Source organism: Colletotrichum acutatum, assembly GCF_030867785.1.
Source record: "Colletotrichum acutatum strain CBS 112980 chromosome Unknown BDZ83scaffold_102, whole genome shotgun sequence".
In the NCBI taxonomy this organism is placed as follows: domain Eukaryota; kingdom Fungi; phylum Ascomycota; class Sordariomycetes; order Glomerellales; family Glomerellaceae; genus Colletotrichum; species Colletotrichum acutatum.
Window position 1 is genome coordinate 31,685 of NW_026849096.1, and position 16,404 is coordinate 48,088.

General features: G+C 53.2%; 3 protein-coding genes across 3 annotated transcripts; 1 reads left to right on the top strand and 2 right to left on the bottom strand.

The window, feature by feature from the left end:
* Nucleotides 1–575: 575 nt before the first annotated feature.
* Nucleotides 576–2,704, bottom strand: BDZ83DRAFT_632943 (uncharacterized protein). The gene is made up of 2 exons (XM_060509004.1): nucleotides 2,187–2,704; nucleotides 576–2,133 (listed from the first exon to the last, which is right to left on the bottom strand). The coding sequence occupies exons 1-2, from the start codon at nucleotides 2,447–2,449 to the stop codon at nucleotides 1,050–1,052; spliced, it is 1,347 nt and encodes a 448-aa protein (XP_060361158.1). The 5' UTR covers nucleotides 2,450–2,704; the 3' UTR covers nucleotides 576–1,049.
* A 457-nt stretch (nucleotides 2,705–3,161) lies between these two features.
* BDZ83DRAFT_755485 (benzoate 4-monooxygenase cytochrome P450) lies at nucleotides 3,162–4,866 on the bottom strand (the record flags this gene model as incomplete). The annotated part of the gene is made up of 3 exons (XM_060514620.1): nucleotides 3,162–3,353; nucleotides 3,405–3,825; nucleotides 3,884–4,866. 3 exons carry the CDS (start codon nucleotides 4,864–4,866, stop codon nucleotides 3,162–3,164), a joined length of 1,596 nt encoding a protein of 531 aa, XP_060361159.1.
* Nucleotides 4,867–13,508: 8,642 nt separating this feature from the next.
* BDZ83DRAFT_586026 (uncharacterized protein) lies at nucleotides 13,509–14,894 on the top strand (the record flags this gene model as incomplete). The annotated part of the gene is made up of 1 exon (XM_060505905.1): nucleotides 13,509–14,894. The coding sequence occupies one exon, from the start codon at nucleotides 13,509–13,511 to the stop codon at nucleotides 14,892–14,894; it is 1,386 nt and encodes a 461-aa protein (XP_060361160.1).
* Nucleotides 14,895–16,404: the final 1,510 nt, after the last annotated feature.

The window sequence follows — 16,404 nt, forward strand, 5'->3', positions numbered from 1 at the left end:
GAGAATAGTGAGTGGAAGGCATAGATTCGGCCTCATAGCCTATCGTATTGCGTTGCCACTTATCCAAGAAGCATCGAGTAGAAATAGGCCAGGCTATGCCATGTCGATATTCGCAAGTCAGGAAAGAAGTTGAAGTACTAAGAAGTCATTTTGCGTGTTGGTCGCAGCGGCTCGGCGGGGTAAACGATCGGTGAGGAAGGGAGGCCGCAGGCGCAGCAACAGTAGAAAAAGCCACAAAACAAGGGTCGAAGGAGGGGAGAAGGGAGCAAAAACTTCGTGTTGGGATGCAGCCTTCCGGCGTCGTCCTTGGGAGGAGGAGGAAGAGCGGCTGAGGATGAGGATCGCCGGGATGTCGCAGGCCGCAGCTCGCAGTGAGGAAGGGAGAGGGAGAGGTACGAAGGTACTTGCATCACACTGCAGGACGGGAAGGAGCCAGAGTGGATCCTGCGCGAGCTCAATGATTGGACGAGAAGCACGGACATCTCGCGACTGGCGCTTAGCGCGAAAGCGTCGAGAAACGGCTGAAACGTTGGCCAATCACCGCTCTCAAAGTGGATCTCGGAGGTGGGAGTCAGCACAGACCACCAGCGGGATCTGATGGGGCTAGCGCAGGGACGTACCTTCAGCTCCCTTCCCCGCCGTCTGCTCACAAACCAACACCAACCAACACCAGTCATCACCAAGAAGCATCGACTTGATTAACCAACTTTACTTCATCTACTCGAGACACGGGCTCATTCAATGCTGCTTCTTATGATTTCCATATTGGCACGAGGTCTGGGAAAGCTACACATATCCGCCGTGAGGATCCAGGCAAGATTCGAGCGTCTCCGCAATATGTGCTATTGGGATGTGATAGACGACAGATAGCAGACCTTCATCGAATAGATGGCCTACTCGTTGCTACAGCATTTCGAAAGCATCCACAGAATATTCCATCAGATATACCAAGATCACTGCTGCCACTTTCAGGGGATTTCTCGGGAGATTCTCTCACGAAAGCTACCAAGATTTCTCAACTTCGGAGCACCATGCACCATGTTCAGCATCTAAAGGCGGCTTTCTATCTGTACTTCTGACGGATTCGATGTCGCTCCTGAGGCTTCAAGACTTTGTTCCTGCGCCAAGACCTGTCTGAATACCAACTCGACATCATGTTCATGGATCCAAACAGGCTCAACCCGATTCTTCATCCTCGCCCGCAAGTCATCATCGTTCTCCACCACAGCCAACCTTTCAACCTTTTTCTTATTCGTTGAATGAACCGTATCAAGCACTCTGTCCGTGTGCGACTTCCGGGTCTTCTCATACAACTTCAACGCTGTCGCAATGTCTGCTGCCGATGGGAGCTCCGTAGCCGAAGGAGGAAACACGTGCTGGATCGATGCCGCAAAAGCCCAGGCATCGTCAATCGCGAGACTTCCACCCGCAGCGAAAGCTCCACCATGGGCGTGCGCTGCATCACCAGCGAATGTTACCCTATCCTGGCCTAGAACCCAGCTCTCTAGCCCATGGGCAGAAGCGTTGGGGTACACCTTCAATGAATCCGCAGGCGTCGCTTCGATGATTTCGCGCACCAGGCGGTGCCATTCGCTGTAGTGCTTCTTGAGCAGGTTGATGTCGCTGCCAGTATTCCACACTGTGTCTTTGTACAGCGCATCTGGTGCGTCAGGGTCGCTTTGGTGAGAAGCGACGATACAAAAAAGATTCTTGCCGAGCTTCGACATGAACCACGTCCGATCGATACCCCACCAGTGCTCCGCCTCGTCTGGAATATCGGGAATGTGAGACAGATGGGAGACGGGGTAAACCGCGCGGAATGCTGTCCAGCCGGTCCACTTTGACCGAGATGATGGGACGTAGAAGCTCCGCACGCCAGAGTGGATGCCGTCTGCGCCGAGGAGGATGTCTGTCTTGACGGCGGTGCCATCGGCAAATGTGATCCTCAGCCTACCTGTTGACTTTTCATTCTCGATATCTTTAAAGGCCTTTTTGAGGTGAATACGGGCAGGGTCGATATGCTTGAGCAAAGCTTGCTGCAGATGTGGACGGTGGAATCTTGCCGTCTTATGGCGCGCTTCCACGCTTCCGTGGTGCTCATCTACCGAGACGATCTCACCAGTCTTGTAATGGCTAAACGTATGATCAGGTCCAGCCACCAAAAGGTATAATGTCGGCATACTCACCGGTAGATCATTGGATAACCCGATTTGTTGCGGAAAGCAATCGAATCGTCCAAGGCATTGTGAACACCCAGTTTTTCCAACGTACGCAAGCCATTCGGCCCCAGAGCTATAGACGCGCCGACTTCTCGTAGCTCTGTCGCCTTTTCATAGATCTGAACGTTGATTCCAGGATGCTCTTTCAACGCGATCGCGGCTGTCAAACCGGCGACACCTGCGCCGATGATGGCAACTTGAAGCTGCTGTGGCTGGCTTGTACTCCCCATTTCGTTGTTTCGAGTTCCCAGTCAGACTTCAAAGTTACTTTACAAAACACTTTATCTGCACATCAGAGCTGCAGAAACCGGGTCATGCAAGCACTTTTATCAAAATACCCATGTTCTCCGACAGTTGGCCGCCCACGGCTCCAGATTGGAGATAACGACAGCCTCGGTGGGGTCGGGGCCGAGCCCGGCGTGACGCCATATCGCGCCGCGATGGTGATACCGCATCTGACACCCCGCAGCAACACCCTGATTCCCGTAGTTGGCCGTGTTTGACTGGATTGTCGGTTGAGAGCTTGCAGAATAAGGATTTTCTCCGCAGCCAATCCGATGGTTTAGCCTGGTCTCGCATCATCCCAGCCCACAATGAAGACACACGGGTGGCATGTTTCACTCCGATATGGTAGCTAAGCGTCGGGCTTGGTCCGACGTTGTACACGGAGATGAGGCGGCGACCATTCCCTCGGGCCGGAAGTCGGGGATGATCAGAATTCAACGATGGCCCTCACTATCGTGCCTCCAAGCGATCCATCTATGGAAGCATGCAGTGAGATAGCCAAACTGATCTCTACGGTATCCTCAAAGACCCTCAGTACTTGCAAATCATACCTGATCAATACACATTATCAACTTGATTCAGTCGCAGTGCTATGAGAATCTACTTCTCAGTCATTCTGCACATGTACAATGGCATGTTCGCACCATCAACAGGTGCTTATGCCAGTTCCCGTCGCTCAATCAACACCTCCAAACCATCTTGTACAACAAAGAAAGTAGCACTCGCTCTTAATGGTCGGCCAGGATGCGCCAGCTCGAACTTGAAGTCTCTGAAGAGACGCGGCGCGACCTTGTTGATTTCTAACAGAGCTAGATTTCGGCCGATACAAACATGGCTTCCACCGCCAAACTGGACATAATCGTTAACTTGAATAGCGTCAGAATAGCCTGGTCTACTCACTTGGAACATGTATCGCTCCATCCGCTTCGCTTCCTCAACATCTGCAAGCCACCGCTCGGGGCGATAGTCATCAGCATCTTCGCCAAATGTGCGCTTATCGCGGTGCAAGACCCAGCCGTTGACGGCCACCTGCGTCCCACCAGGGAAGAGTCTGCCGTCGAGTTCGGCTCCTTCTGGTGGAACCACGCGGCTGATGTTAAGTCCTACTGCTGGCCGCACGCGCATAGCCTCTTTCAGACATGCTTGAAAATACGGCAGTTCCTGGGCTTCTTTCCAGGAGATGTTGCCAGTTGGGGGCATCGCCCCGGATTTGACAGCATCTTCGATCTCAGCAACCAGTCTTGAGTGGATATGTGGCGCCGAAAGGATGTGCCAGAAGAGTGATTGCATGGTCGAAGCTGTTGAGTCTGATCCAGCGAAGCTTTTGCATGTTCGTTAGTCCTGGGCATCGACTGTTATCACGCGTTGATCAGACTTACATGGCGCCGTGGGCAACAGCAAAGACATCACCTTCAGTGAATCTCTCAGTATCCTTCAAGTGTCCCTTGATCAAACTTGCCAGCAGATCTTGCCTCCCATCATCATTCCTCAGCTTGCCCTCACTCTCCTTATCAAAAGGCCGTCTTCTCTCCATTTCACTCAAAGCAATTCGGGTGATAGGCGCATTCTTGTTATTCAGCGTTGGGAATAGGTTCCACAAAGGGTTCCGCCGCAAAAGCAAGTCAACCCACGGAACCTGACCAACAATTCCATTGTACGCCTGTGAGCGGTCAATAGTGGCAATGGCATCCTCCACATCTCTGCCTTCGGCCAGGAACCCGAAGCTCCGTGAGAAAGCCACCTCCCCAAGCACGTCAAACGCAAAGTAATGCAGCCATGCCCCAAGGTCGACATACTTGTCAGTCTTGTACTCCATAGGCTGCGACGTGAACCCGGCGAGCTTAGTAACCAGCAGATCGATAGTATCATCAATGAACGGGCTCAGCTGCTGCATCGCCGCCATGCTATACGGAACATTGGCGACCTTCTTCTTCCTCGCATGGGCGTCCTCGTTGACCTCCGTGAAGATGTCTGGGTTCTCCGGCGGTGGAAAGACGCCATAGAACGCCGTCTTATAGAACCGCTTGCCGGCGCTCAGGACGTGTCGCGCGGCCTCGGGCGAGGCGATGGACACCTCATTCGGCGCAATACGCACGACCGGGCCATATTTTCTGTGGAGGGCTATGTGATCGAGGTGCGTTCGTCGCGATGCTGTAGATAAGACTTTCCATAGACGGGTGGTTGAGGCAATGAACGGCCCGGGGTATCGACGGAGCGGGGATAGGTAGCGGGTTCGGAGGACGTTGACTAACACGGCGAGAGGGAGTAGAATCGGCCAGTATTGTCGGAGAAAGAGCCCGGCGACTTCGACGTAGGTGTGACTGGTGTCATTTGGGTCTAATGCGTCTATTGGAGAGTCCATGGTTGGTCGGGATTTACCTGACAAAGCTGGAATAGGCACGATCAAGTGCCCAGGCGATATCAACCTTTACAAATTTACCGCAATTCAAGAAACAAGATCACGACTCGAGCCTTTGATGAACGACTCACGCCAAGGTTGACCGTCACGGATGGCACGAGATAGATATCTTGCCTTCCTTCGTATGCGATCTACATTATACGCGTCTGGCAAACCCGATAATCATCTCAGACATAAATCCGTCTTCCAAGCCCGCTCCGAAACCCAAAGACTTGACATCACCAAACCTTAGGAATACTGCTAGATGAACATCACTCTCTCGCAGGTCGAAATTACGTCGGCGACACAACTGGCGTCCGAAGAAAGCTTAAACGGCCAATGAAAGAACTGCCGACGCGAATTGGCCATGGCGAGCACGGGGAGCCGGGAGGTGGTGATGCGGGGAGGGCGGACGATGCGGAGGTGGCTTTCGTCACCGGGTCATCCTGGGGAAGGTTAGCCAGAGATAGACTACGGAATTACGGAATTAGACGTCCACGGTGCCGAATATGCAACTTTTGCGAGAACGATCTCAAGGAGAGATAACCTGATGCCGTCAGATTGTGGTACTATAGAATTCAAATGCAGACCGGAGGGATCGTTATTTCTGGAATGAGTCGGCAGTACAGGCAGGCTTTTGATATCACGTCGGCCTAGAGGGTGACAACGTTGCTGGAATGGTAGCCACCACCCTGAACTCAGGGTGACTATGGATATTTCCAAAACGAACGCAAATAGGCAAGAAAGTGTTCCTGGAAGCTGCTGGGAGTTACCACCTGGACTTCAGATGGAATCATCAGAGTTCCGCTGATCTGACTGGTGCCTATCGAGAGATCAGAAAACCGCCCCAAAGATATCAAGAGCAAAAAAAGTATCAAAGACGGGCCGAACCCAAGACTCCGGGTTGTGGGTTTACTTCTGCAAGGGAAAAAAAGAGACGACTTTTCCCTTTGTTACCGTGACCGTTGGAACGCAGTCGGGTTCCCCAGATCGGCGGACACGCGGTGACGGAGCCTCAAGTTCGATCTAATCTCAACTACCGAGTCTGCACTGCGCCCGCATTGCGGGCATTGCGGAGCATATGGATCCCCCCCTTTCATCGCGGGGAGAGGTTTTGACAGATCGGTAACTTCTCGGCAACGGGCGATGGCCAGGGCCCCTCTGCTCTTTTCTTCTGCTTGGACGCCCGGGTTTCTCTCACTTTTGATTGAGAATCAGGGGAAGGGCAAAGATCGAGGAGAGAACACTGCGAATCGGGATTGGGTACTTGGCAGCGGGATCGTAGACAGAGACGAGACAGCCGCTGAAGAAGAAGAACCAAAGAGGATCCACAATCGGGAACCGCGGGAAGGTAGACGCGGAGCGATACCGGGCTCCCACTGCATCACCGGCCGGGTGATAGCCCGAGCTTCATTTTCGCGGGGTGACTCGGGACGGGGAACGGGCGTACGACGTTATGGACGGGACTTATGGAGGTCACGGCATTTTCTGCTTGAGGTATGTATGGGTTTCCACAAGTAGGTTGGGCTGATCGTTGTGAGGACTCGCCAAAGCCTGAACTTTCCGAGTCAGGCTTCCCCGTTGGAAGCACAGGTCGTGTTCTTTTCCCTACCGAGGAAACAGGGAGGTGATACGACGTCTGCCTTTGCTTTACGGATAACGTGGGAGAGAATACGACGGGCGACCTGTCGTCAGGTACCAGCATGGTGTCTAGGCGTTCACCCAACCACCTACCAACGGGCTACGGAAACACGTTCATCGATCCCTCTTGGGGGAAAGCATGGCTCTTTGTGAGCTTCTTGACTCGCTAGTGTTGGAAATCTTGTGACACCAACGGCTGTGATTTGCCAGCTCGTTTTGTGAAGAGGTTGGAACGAAACGTCTCTGAGTCGACTCGAGTCAACTGAGGTTTGACAGAGAACAAAAAGAGGTGTTCCCTCATGCCAAGTCTAGACGCCCGTGGTCACGTTGTGGTCACGGGCCGGATTAGTCCAGCGACGACTCGGATTAGTCCATACTGAATAATCTGTACGGACATAATTATCACCGCATCTCAGTGATCTGAATCTCATGGCCAGGGCGAGAGCATTATCACAGCCCCCTTGGGATATTGCGATGCGAATCATCCTGACTGCTACGCTATGTCGTCAGGGCTGTCCAGCGGTAGCATCTCTGATTCGCCCGGGTAGCTTGGATATCCATGAGGCTAGGATTGCAATCTGTCTTCGCTTATGATCATGAACCACCCGCGGCCTCTTCCGAGGTTTGGACATTGACCACGTCGTTGATGGAAGCCGTCAACGTTGCTGTCATTTATCAATGGTCGGGGGCCGCCCCGAGGGCCGAGTGACAATGGAGCCTGAAGGACGACGAGGTAGGTCTTCGTGGAGGGGCAGGACAAAAAAAAAGAAGGCAGGGTCCCCCGCTCCAAGACGACAGCGGGCGTCCGAGCTGTCCGACACAGCCAAGAGCATGATGTCCAAAGAAGCAGGAGGGGAGATGATCCGCGGCCAGACCCGGGGTCTGGCTGAACCTTGATTTTTTCTGTGTCTGTGAGCTCCCAGCTTTGACGGACGAGAAATGCGGCCCCGCCAGCGAGGCGGCTTGAGTTTCGTGGGCTTGCCAAGGGTCCCGGGATGCTCCCAGAAACGTTCCGCCAGCGGCAGGGAGTTGCTAGAGCCAAGTTTGACTGAGCTCACCATAGTTAGAACACCCAGGGAAGGAAAGGTCAGAGGGAGTGGAGGGGTATGGCTTCTCATCCGGTTCGGTCTTTTAGAAAAGCCCCCCCTGCAGGGACTGTTTCCAAGAGAGAGCCCTAAAATCTGGGGTTGAGTTGAAGGAAGAGTGCTTGTTCAGCTCGTAGGGCAGGCCGCGGTACCGATTCGTAGTGCCTCTCTGTGGCTTGTTAATAATCAGAAAGAAAAAAAGGAAGCAGAGAGGCGTCGTTATGATACGAGTCTGTGGAAAGGATGGGGCTGGACCTTCTCGCCGTGGTAATATCTCTGCCCTAAACCTTGACGACGACCTTGAGTCTGCCCAGCAATTCGACTGTCCTTCGGATGGGACCATGAAGGATGAACTACGCGACACTCGGGTTCCGCCCGAAAGTTTACATTGCATGTCTGATGCGCAAGAAGAGGTTCCAGTGACTTCTTTTGTATAGCATAGGCACATGTTTCCTAATCTGTTTCTCTGCGAGTCAACAACCACGTTACAGCCTGAGCCAGCGAAACCCTGAGGCGTGAACATCTTGCCAAATCAAACTTGGGACGTTCTAGGGGCAAAAATGGACATTTGGCAATCTCGATGGCTGATGGCTGAGGGCGCGCGCCAAGCCTGAACTGCCCACTCGTGATGGCGATACCTCGCCTCACTGACGCAGTAGTCCCAGAGTGTGAAGGGTCTGGAGCGGCGACAAAGATGCCGTTGTCTGCCTGCCAAGAAGAAAGATTTGGCGACGGTGCGACGCATCCCTTCCCGAATGCTCTCAGCAATGCCTAAGCCTAAGGTCGCCAAGCCGCAAGGCAAGGGGGCAACTCGGGGATACTGTCATTAGCAAAGGCTGAAGAGGAAAGGCGCGGTTGGCGCATGAGCCAAGCCAAGTCCAGAAAGCGGCATTCCGTTCCGACGCCATCTAATCGATGCCCATGGTTGCCAAGGCTTAGGCCCCAATTGAGGTTGATTGTGAAGGGTTCTGAAGTTTCTGTCACCGTTTGTGAGGCTCATCTGGCTTGATCACCGCGCGCGAACGTTGGACGGGGGGAGGGGAGGGGAGGGGAGGGGAGGGAATTGCGTGGAGTCATCTTGCGTTTCGCCCAAACTTGATGCTTGGCTTATGCTGGGAAGAACCAAGGACCTTGCCGTACAAGCCGGTAAGTGCTACCACGAAGCTTTCAACTGACTGCTTGTCGCATTTTTCCCTAGCCCGGAGGCGCCTAGCGTCCTTGGGGGAGGAATTGTAAAGTATGTTTAACAGATGCGGGCTACCAGGGAGGAAAGGCTAATAATATGGTTGATTTGACTGACTATGGAGACTGTCTGGTGTGTTGTCAGATTCGGTTAGTGCGATGCGTGTGGTAGTTGTCCATGTACTTACGTGCTTGACTTTGTAGACTCGCTTCTGTGAGATTATGTTGTGAATGAACAATCTCGTTCACTCCGGCGTCGTTGATCTAGACCGTGATGTCTTGGGTTTGTCGTCCCTAAAGTCTATCGTGAACGTTCTTTTGGGGGCTAAATCAGCATCTGCCGGGATAGGGGCTAATTATTCCTGGCCATCAGTGTCTCCCATTGAGACACATGGGAAAGGTGCAGTGCAGATCGAGACGAAGAGAGGAGATTGAGGCCACAGTGTCGGGCGCGGTATCTGGCCCCTCCCACGTGGGACAATCAAGGGAAGCAAATTGCCTCCGGTGGAGTTGTCCAGGATGACGACTCAGTCGTCGGCTTAGAAAGCGTGATCTCTCCAACTGTCCTGGCATGTGCCATTTTAGCGGCATGTCAATGTTATGGACGAGGGCTCGACATCCATGTGCCCATCTTATTGCTTTCATAGATCCTCTCAGACCAGAACGCAACACCAGACATCTTTGAGGCGTCTTGGAAGGTCACTAGATCATTGGGTAATGGTTAGCAATGCTTCGCTTGTAGTCCTTGCAGGCTTGCAGTGGTTTGCATGTCCTTGAACCCTGAACTCTGGAGATGGGGATGGATAAACCCGCTGCATAACCAACCTTGTATCACACGGAATCACTGCGGACCTGCGGACTTGCAGGCCCCCTTCTCTAGACTCTGCATGCTGCGACGAACCAGGACAAGCTTGGCGGCTAAAATAGGCTTGGGTCTGATTGATGAACGTGACGGGTGGGCGAGAACTGGGTGTTTCTAGCCACCTGATACGGCAGATATATCAATGCTAATCCGTGGATGTCGAGACATAGGCTCCGCAGACCAGGAAATATTGACGACTTGCAGGATGGATGGTACCAAATATCCGTTCACCACAGAAGCTCAAGCAGCGTGCAGATTGCAGTGCCGCATGCCTGCAGGAACCTTTCCCCGGTGCCCGCAAGTCTGCAATACCTAGAGGCTAGTTCCCAGGAATAGAACATCTGTTGTTGAACGACGCTTCGTCTCTGAGACACCAACCTCGTGCTGGTTCCTGATTTGCGTGCCAACATAGGACGCTCCAAGTCTCAACCAGTCTAGTAGTCAGGGACACCGAAACAAGTGGCACAGAAACAAAAGGAAGTCGGAACAGTCCGTATCTCGCGCTGTGCTCGTGGGTTCATTCCCACGGTGCCACCCCGCGCCATCTCTCAGCTCCTCCCAGCTCTGCCCCAGTTCTGTCACTTTGAACCCGGACGCGGGCCCCCGGGAGCTAGCCCCAAGACGCCAACGCCAGGGTCTCGATCAACCCAGCTCCTGTACCATCTTGTTTGCGCAAATGCTCAGAAGCAGGCCAGGTTGAAGGATGGGAGTACCGGTACTGTAGGTGAGTTGTGTGAAATTGAATCCCTATCAAGCGTTGTTTCCAACTTCACTAGGCTCGCAGCACTCACTGCACGTTCATCCTCAGCCTGTCTGCCAGGGCAGATGACACACTTTGATTCTGGTTTGAGCACAAGCGCACGAATCGTGCCAGAGTCTGAGAGACACATCAGGGTGCGCAAGAGACGGTAGGAACAAGTTAGACAAGAAGGCGGCTCGTGCTCTCCATGCACATGGAGAAGATGAAATGACATCAAGCCCCCTCGGTGCCAGCATGAGCCGGGAGCTCCCCTGCCACGCAACAGCAACGACACTGATGTTCAAGACTATCTATTGCTTTCTATGATCGCTATGGCACCATCAACTCGCATCGCTTGGAGTATTAATGGACAGCATAAAACCTAAGAGCGAGTACCTATTCGTACGGAGCAGCAGTAAGCGGGCAGGGAGAAACAACCCGCACGCCCATCTGATCTTCAACAAGCTGCCCTGAATTTCTGGGGCATCAGTAGCAGCACCGCGCTTCTCCTCCACTCCTTGGATTCATCATCGTGGGCCCCCCAGCCCCGGTCTTGGTCCCCAGAACATCCTCTGATCCTCCACTCTCTGCGGATATTCATACTACCTAGTCTCTACGGGACTACCACTAGTAGTAAGCCTATGGATAGGTACCTGTCCTCCGTACGGATACCCAGGCCTGAAGACTACCATTCTACGGTGGCCCTCTCTGGAGTCTGGCATGCGTGTCTCTCCTCGCTTCTGCCCTTGCTTCAACACAAAGTCCGTGCGAGTGCAAGGGAAAAAGTCAAAACAGGCCACTTTTTTTCTGCTTCCCAAGGGCCAACGGGCGTGCCCATATTGTGACTGCACCGCCTCGACGTTTCAGGGGGGGAGCAGTGTTGCAAGCAAGGCCGCTGGTTGAAGCCAAGCGATGGAAGCGTAGCGTTCAGAGAGACTCGCTGGAGGGCCAGCATACAACTATCTCGATACGAATAAGCGTGTACGGAGTAGTCTTTACGTACGCGGAGAGCGTAGAAAGTCCGAAGCACCATACATACAGTACTGTACTGGCTATTCTCACAGGAAGACATGTGCGAGGCCAAGCCTTCCATGCTTGTGCTTTGCTCGGGCTGACGGGCAAGACAGGCTTCGTTTCCCTTTCTCCCCATCTTCTCTCCCACTCACCGAGTCACCACTTGCGCTCACCACTCAGCAGTCTCCTTTGCTCTCTCTGCTGGGTCTTTCGTACTCTACTTCTGAAGCGCACGGGCTGGCGCACGTATTGCCAGCTAGCATCCGTAGACGCTAGCTCTGTATACCCGCATGCGGCGTCCAACCCGTCAGACATGGATCCTAGACGGTGGCAGCTGGAGTGAGAGAAGGAAGACAGAGAGTGAAAAAGAGAGGAGCCTGAGAAGATGGTGGAGGGGAATTCTGTTAGTGTTGGTACATCAGCACACCCCATTCTGCCTTTCAATATGCCAACAGAAATGAGTATTGAGGAGACTGGAGGCATGTATCCATACATGGCTGCCTCCGGGTACTGATGAAGGTCGTAGTCGGGGACCCCTAAATTTGTTCCGCCTTTCTGCAACAAATCATTCCCTTCTGTCACCTTCATCATCCTTCTCGGCGCCAAACGAGCGAGCAAAGCGGCGTCCCAAGCCATAGAAGCCAAGCAAACAAAATACTTACTGTACATACAGCACAGCCGTTGCCTCGCGGCGGCTTTGCCTAATCCAAAATCACCATCCCACGTCTCCCATTGCCTTCCCCATCCCATCCTGACCAATCCTTCCCTTGTCTTTTGCTCGCCCACACACCCCAAGCTGGCTGCTCGTTCCGTTCCCCTAGACTCCTGGTAGCCTTGACTCTCTCTGGGTCTACCTGCTCGTCCTCTCTCTTGCCCGTTCTCCTTCGTCCAACCCCTGGTCCCCCCCCCCCCTCCGTCAGGTTACACTTCTCAAAAGGGGGGGTTGCAGGATACATTGTCTGTAGTACATACTTGACTTGACCACCACCCAAGCCCACCAAACAAGACCAAACCAAATGCCTCGAGTCTCCGTCGTCCCGATACCGAATATCAATCCCTCATGATCACCATGGATCAGACCGCTCCCTCAGCCTGACTGCTCGCTCGATCAAATCCATGCGCGCCATGCCCGAAGCTTATTCTCACATCCCAGGCCCCCTACCAGTAGACTGTAGTCTTGTCTTGTCTTCCTCCTTCTGCCCAATAACCATAACATAACATCACTTCTACATCCCACTTCCTCCTTAACTCCTTCGGCAATTACTGATCTTCGTCCGTCCACTGCAACGCCGATTCCCCAACGTACTCTGCAACGCACTCTCAACTTGCCAGTTACATCCAACGAACCCGGACTGCACACACACACACACACACACACACACACACATACATTCGCTGCCCGCACCACCAGAGCCCACAGTATCAACCCGCGGACGACGGCTATTCAACCTTGGGCAATTCAGAAATCGAGAAGGATTTACATCACTGAAGAGAGACAGAATCCCGAGAACGCAACGCTTACACGTATTAATCATCACCGACCCGCCACAGCCTTTATCGACCCAGATTTCTTGCGTGTCCTGGCCGTGTCACTCTTATTCTCTCCCCACAGAACTTTGTCTGTTGGAGCACACCGAATGGACTACCCCACCTGAATCTTGATTCACAATGGTGAGTGCAGCACAGCAGCTTCTCGTCATCGCCTATCTCCGTCGAGGCATTCCACTTTCATCAGGTTTTGGGTGTTGATATACTATGTTACACGTCATCGGCGTTCATGATATATCATCGTCGCCTTTGGTTCCCTTGATCACTGGACCATGTCTACCCTTCCTTGACCACTGACCATCGGGGTGCCTCGGTGTCTCTGCCCCTCCGTCTTCACCATGCTGACCCCTTCCGTCTCCAGCCCGTCGCAAAGGCGTGCGCGCCGTGCTACTATCAGAAGTCAAAATGCACCTTCTCGGAAGGTAACCCGCAATGCGACCGCTGTATGATGAACGGCCGGGACTGCGTCTTTGTACGCCCCGTGCCCAGGTCAGCAGTCAAAGGGAGGTCAAAGGTTGCAGTTAGGAGCAAGATCATGGGCACCGGTGTGCCATGTCCGAACCCGATCCCTCGAAAGGCCAACGTGATCGTCCCGACGACAGCGCCGCCGACGACGACAACGACGACTGTCGCTCGCGTCAGTTCTCCGCCGTGCTCCGTATCGCGAAAGCCGAGTATAGCGACGGCCTCGAGCGTTGGCAGCCCTCCCGACGACGCTTCGTCCGACTCGTCAACCGAATCGGCATCGAGCCCCCCCTCCAAGATCCTCGAGTCGCTCAGTCCATATGGTAGCACGCTGGGCCGGTTAGACACCGTCGAACGCAATTCCTTATCGCGGTTGCTGCACAAGTCCAACTTCATGCAGTACTTCATCAGTCCAACGTTCGTCGACAGCATGCAGCTGGACATGACCGTCCATCTGTTTTCCATGTTCGACCAGGGCAAGGACGCCTATATCGCCATGTACAGCGCATTTGCGTCATCAATGGGTTTGGAGACGGGCGAATACGACCCGGAAGCGAATCTACACCGCGGTGCAATGGCCGTCGAACACCTTCGATCCTGTCCACTGCCTACACTCAAGCGCGACGAATTGTTACCGTGGGCAGGCTTGGGGTTGGGAATCGTTTACTTTTCCAACATGGCCCTCGGCACCAGTGCGGCGCCCGTACGACGATACGTGCTTAGCCACATTCGCCATCTTCTCGGAACCTCACAAATATCTAGCTCACGGACACATTACATCCTTGTATACATGACGGCTGTCGACATTAACGAATGCCTGATGCAGCGCGAACTCCCAGTCTGTGGAATCGCACCCCCTGAAGCGGGCCACGTGGATGCGTACGTCGGCGTATGTATGCCATTGTTGCAACACATGTACGACTTGTGCCGCATTAGCTATCATCTTTATCACGAAGTCGACGTCGAAGAACAGACGCAAGCATTGGACGAAGTAGAGCAAGAAATCGAAGCATGGCAGCCCGTCATCCCTCCAGACTTTACAAACCGCTTTACCACGACCGAAGTCATCCACATGTTGGCCCAGAGTCGCATCTACAAGACGGCAGCGATGCTGTACATCCACCGCCTACGGTACAAGTTTGGCGAGAAGGATGACATGGCATCCGCAATGGCAAAGAGCATCATCTCGGACCTGCAGATGACGTTGACAGTCTCGCAAGACAAGCAACGCTGCGTCAGCTTCCCGTACACCCTTGCAGCCATCGAAGCAAAGGACGCGGCTGAGCGGGAGACAACGATGGATGCCATCAAGTCGCTCATCGACAGCGGCAACAGCAAGTATCGCAGCAGCATGGAGACATTCCTCAAAGCCGTGTGGGATATTCGGGACAACCAACCGGGAGCATCTTGGCTCGACTTCATGCAAACTCTGCCGCCGATCTCGGTGGGCGTATAGCGGAGCGGACCCTTTTTAAGGTTTTTTCTATTCTTGCTCAGGACTCTCTTCAAGACTTATGGTTTTATATGGTTTTATTTGACTTGTGCTTTGGGGCGAGGCGGTGAGATATCATTCTGTTCATGTACACGGCTGATGGGAAATATTCCTTATGGTACGATTGCCACAAGGCAACTCCACGGAGGATTTGAGTTTTCTTTGTCCTTTTTTTTAACGTTCGTTGGCTTAACATGGAGGCACCTCATCAAGGAACCGAGGCCTACACTCTTGTGTTTTTTCTTCTACTCTCTATGGCGCGGTGGTGACTGCGGGACGCAGAGGAGCATGACGGGACTTTTGCAGCATTGCTCAAAAAAGGGAACGGGTTTTTAGAAGCCTCGGTAGGAATCCGAAGGTTACGAAAGGTGTCTGCCCACCATGGAGGGGCCCCCAAAGAGACATCATGATCTACCTATGGGTTTGTGGTAACCATTCTCTCGTTTCATTACCAATACAGACTTCACAATCTCCATATAGCTCGTCCATTCTCCGATCGCCTGGCCCTTTGAATGTAACTGACACGTCTGATTATTTCCTGCCCAACCTCAAGCTGATGATCGAATCGCGACACTTCTCAAAGAAGCTCCCGCAAGTCTGTGTCGCGCCTAATGGCGGTACCTGACGTTTCATGCCAGTACACGTCCTGGGCGTGCGCTCAGACTTTGCATGAATTAGGCCCATGTGTAGCCGAAAACCTTGTTTGCTCCTCGCTAAATCTAAACGGGGATCAACTATCACGCGCCCTCAAAGTCAAATACAGTACGTCCGTCTTCACTGCAGGTATGGATGAGAGGAGTGATGGTTTGCCCCGTCCCGCATCGAATGGCACCATATGGCATATGCTAGACGAAAAGCCGTTGTTTGCGTTTCAGTTCGTACGATTTCTGATTTTTGTCACATTTTCTAAAGTGCCATCCGGTCCACGGGATTGACGGTAGGTAAGTTCACCCGGAAGCCCCCATACCCTACGGAGTGTCTTGGTTACATGTGAGGGCCGTCTAGTTCCCTCGAGGCTGGTCGACGAGGATGTCCTCCAGCCAGCCAGCCTGGAAAGCATGTTTTGGGTAGAATAAGTCGGCGGGGCATAGCCAGTGGCCCCCTTTGCGCCATCGCGGGAGCTTACCGTCGCCTCGGTAGTGACCCGTCCGGAAGAGTCAAGGGTCAAGGAAATTATATTGGAGATTATCGTCGAAACTTACTGCGTAGACCAAAACTGGTGTTTGGTAGTTAGTATGTATTTTTACGACGTTGGTCCCAATTGAAGCCTCGGAGGATGCGCGTCCGTACCTAACTCGGTTAACCCGCTGCCCTCATTCTACGGATAATGGACGTTGAGCGGCGCGGAACCCCACGAACTAACACAAAAAGGTTCTGGCTGGGTCGATCCATTCAGTTATTACTCACCGTGTCAGTGGTAGTCGGAGATTTGATAACGAGTAAGTTCAGCGTGGTACCGTCTCATTGTTCTTCA

Excerpts from the sequence above, each read along its gene's own strand:
- BDZ83DRAFT_632943 (XM_060509004.1), bottom strand. The coding sequence starts at position 2,449 with ATGGGGAGTACAAGCCAGCCACAGCAGCTTCAAGTTGCCATCATCGGC. Across the intron at positions 2,134-2,186 it reads GGTTATCCAATGATCTACCG|CCATTACAAGACTGGTGAGA; the intron begins GTGAGTATGCCG and ends TCATACGTTTAG.